The 3,473-nt window shown below is 43.7% G+C and overlaps 1 protein-coding gene across 1 annotated transcript; it reads left to right on the plus strand.

The window, feature by feature from the left end:
- The first annotated feature begins 47 nt into the window (after positions 1-47).
- Positions 48-3,467, plus strand: gas8 (growth arrest specific 8). Its single transcript, XM_015402419.1, has 10 exons — positions 48-175; positions 309-398; positions 1,176-1,373; positions 1,656-1,856; positions 1,925-1,979; positions 2,057-2,262; positions 2,389-2,553; positions 2,661-2,747; positions 2,829-2,989; positions 3,266-3,467. The coding sequence occupies exons 1-10, from the start codon at positions 173-175 to the stop codon at positions 3,279-3,281; spliced, it is 1,182 nt and encodes a 393-aa protein (XP_015257905.1). The 5' UTR covers positions 48-172; the 3' UTR covers positions 3,282-3,467.
- The last annotated feature ends 6 nt before the right edge of the window (positions 3,468-3,473 follow it).

Raw genomic sequence — 3,473 nt, forward strand, 5'->3', positions numbered from 1 at the left:
TACATAATTTGTAACAGGGTAAGTGGTCACTTTAAACACAACTGTGGTCACGTGACCGCGTTGCCATGGCAGTGTTTCTATGTGTATATGCTTGTTAGCTTTGTGTTTTTCTAAAACCTTCATGTGTAGAATGTGTGGCAGTTCAGAAGTTCCTCGGTCACCGTGAATACAAATGGTGAGAAAGCATTTATCATAATGGATAACTTATTAATTATTAGCATCTAAAATATAGTTTAGAGCACTATTAGCATGTTAGCTTAGCGCCAACTGCTCTAACGGTTTGAATGTGTCGGTGGTTGTCCTTCCAGTCCCAGAAGAACCGAAAGATGAAGGCTAGGAAGGGGAAACCCTCTGCGGTGGTAGACGCTCTCTCCACGGAAGAAATGTCCAAAGATCAGGTGGGAGTTTCTGTTTAAAGCTAGCAAGAGGTAATAAACTGATGATCTACCTTTAATATTAATATTAATACATATTTAAAAAAATCTGAACCTCATAAAACCCATTCAAGTGTTTGGAAATAAACTGAAGCAAACCAAGTGACTTTTATCGAGAAAGAACCAAAACTCGAACTCCTTAGCAGATAAAAGTATGTATATTTAGCTTCATCTGCTGGAGAAATGTGAGAATTTCAGAGAAAATCTAGACTTTTTATCCAGAATCAAACTGGTCCAGCTGTCCTTTCTTAATTAAATATATAAGTGTGTGTTTGTGTGTAAATGTACCTACATACATACACATTTTAAAGTTATTTTGACAGAAATGGAAAATAACTACAGAAAAATTTATATCACTGCCTGATTCCTGTGCAGATTGTAAAGGAAAAGCCTTGAAATTCACAAAACCTTCCAGTTTTTAACCTTAACCTTCCAGTTTTTAACCTTACCAGTGGGAATAAACCTTAAGGTTTATTCCCACTGGTAAGGGGCTAAAAGAGCAACAAGTGGTTCCAGGTTAACAGGTTCAGACTGGTCCAAAACAGTGTTTGTCCCAGGGTAACGATTTTTTTATTTGCCTATTAGTCTCTAAAACAGGATCAATGAACCTTATAGGACTAATTGAGTCCCTAATCTGAACCAGTGGATCAAGGTTGTCTTTGACAGAAAGAAAGAAAACAGTACAGTAGCAGGTCCATTTTAAAGGTTAGAAATAAAAAGATGCTCCTTCCTTACCTGCAGCTGGCGGAGCACATCATCCGCCTCCGAGAGGAGCTGGACAGAGAACGGGAGGAGAGGAGCTACTTCCAGCTGGAGAGGGATAAGCTCCATGCCGTGTGGGAGATCTGCAAGAGGAAGCAGGTGGAGATAGAGGCAGAGCTGAGGAACAGCACCTGGAAGAAAAAGGAGGCTGAAGAGCGCCACCGAGTGGAGATAAATGTAAGCTGTCTTGGTTCTAACCGGACAGAACAACATTATACAACTTTTATCACAGTCAGTCCTGAGAGGTACCTTATTGAATCTGAATACTTAAAACTGGAAACTTTACAGAACCAGATTTTGCATTAAGTCTAACATTATTCTAACCTAAATGTAACGTCTCCTAAGCCCTAAATCTAATTTAAGCCTGATAGAACTTTCATTTTTATCCTGATCCCATCCTAATGTTCCTCCTTTTGGTCTGAACCAGTCCAAAATGTAACTTTGTTTCTGTGTATTCAGGTCTACAAGCAGAAGTTGAAGCATGTCCTGTCTGAGCAGCACAACGCGGTCTTTGAGGTGAAGGCGGATGCCATCTCTTCTTCCTTGCTGCGCCAGAACAGCAAATCTGAGCTGAAACTACGTGGAAAAGTCCTGAACCTGCAGGCAGAGAGCAGGGTGAAGAAGTTCGCGGAGCACAACTCTATCAAGCAGCTGAAGCTGGTGAGGTAATGTTCTTGTGCTGGTGTTTAAGTTTGTTTCTTCAACTGATGCCTCCTCATCTTCAACAGAAACACCAGGAGGAGCTGATTAAGCTCAGCCAGGAGTACAAGTGTAAGATTCAAGGTGAGCTCTCCTTTCATCCCCACCGTTCTCTCTCTTTTATTCTGTCCTTAATTCTCTCTGGCCTTGTCCCTCCACAGAGATGGAGACAAGGTCCTTCAAGAGGATGCACTCTCTGATAGAGACAGAGGAGAAGAAGAGGAGGTCAGCAATCCTTGATATGGAGGAGCAGATGAGGAGTCGCGTTGAGTCTCTGATGGAGGAGCATGACCAAGCTCTGCGGAAAGGGGAAGAGTACTTCTCTCAAATTCTACAGAAACAGCAGGAGGACTTGAACAAGTGGAAGGTAACCCACGGATCCCAATGACCTGATGTGTCAGTCACAGAGCAAAAACATCAGGTCCACGTCCTCCACAATCACACCTGAGTTAAATACCTTCCGTCCTTCTGCATGACCTGTTTGTCTGCACAGGAGGAGGTGAAGAAGCTGCAGAAGGAGAAGGCTAAGCACAAAAAAGATCTGACAGCACGTCAACAAGAGAAGCAGAATCTGAAGACGCTGCAGGAGGTCCGACAGAGGAGCTCCGAGCTGCACAGACAGCTGCAGGAAAGCAAGAGCTGCAAAGACTTCATGGAGGTGTGTTGGAGTCTTAAAGGTTTAAACCCAGAGAAACTCAGAGATAATTGTGTTGCTGCTGCTGCTGATAGATAATGGCACTAATGCTTATGATGCTTGATGAACAGAAGTACAGAGCAGAGAAGAAGCCGGTTTTAAACAACCTCAGAGAGGTGAAGGTGGAGAACGAGCTGCTCTTGCAGGCCTTCGAGAAGGTAAACCGTCTCCATCCTGCTGCTCTTCCTTTATCCTCCGTCGCTCATAGTGAGCTAACGCTTCCGGGTGTTTTCCTACAGCTCCAACAGGAACGTGACGAGTTGTTGGAGACACATAAGGAGAACATCCTGGGCGTCCAGCAGAGGACCAGCCTGAAGAAGCTGCTGCTCCAAAGGAAGCTGGCAGCACTGACAGAAACTCTGGAGAAGAAGGAGGCTCAGCTCAGCACAGCGCTCTGCAGGTTAGAGTCAGCATCGCACAGCAATGCTGCCAATAAGCCGAAGATAAGACCTGATGCTGTGATTCCATCCAGTATGAACATCTGAACAACCAGACATTTCTTAGCAGAAACTCTCGATCACAGTAGTCTCCCACACTGTTTACATTTGATTACTGCTGCACTTTAGGGGATGGAAATGTTGTGCAAGCTGTGCAAAACAAAATTTTGTTTTGTCTGCACTCCTGGTCCTGGTCTCTGCAGCTCATATAGTTCATTTTCTGCATGTTTGATTTGCAGGAATGTTAGCTACTGAAGACTTCTTGACTCCCACTGCACCCTGAATGAAGCTGCATCATCCATAAAGGGAACAGAGAGGGGCTCTTGTTCTCTTAAGGCCAGATGGAACCAGGCAATGGACGCGTATATTTCCAGAACCAGGAAACGATGCTATGATAATTTACTGGATTTTTAATTTCAAATCCCTTTTCCTTTAATGATCAGTTTA

The sequence above is a fragment of the Cyprinodon variegatus genome, unplaced genomic scaffold (assembly GCF_000732505.1).
Source record: "Cyprinodon variegatus isolate N-32 unplaced genomic scaffold, C_variegatus-1.0 Scaffold1347, whole genome shotgun sequence".
Taxonomy (NCBI): domain Eukaryota; kingdom Metazoa; phylum Chordata; class Actinopteri; order Cyprinodontiformes; family Cyprinodontidae; genus Cyprinodon; species Cyprinodon variegatus.

Coding starts and splice junctions, on each gene's coding strand:
- gas8 (XM_015402419.1), top strand. Junction 1,857..1,924: donor CTATCAAGCAGCTGAAGCTG/GTGAGGTAATGT, acceptor CATCTTCAACAG/AAACACCAGGAGGAGCTGAT. Junction 2,263..2,388: donor AGGACTTGAACAAGTGGAAG/GTAACCCACGGA, acceptor TTGTCTGCACAG/GAGGAGGTGAAGAAGCTGCA.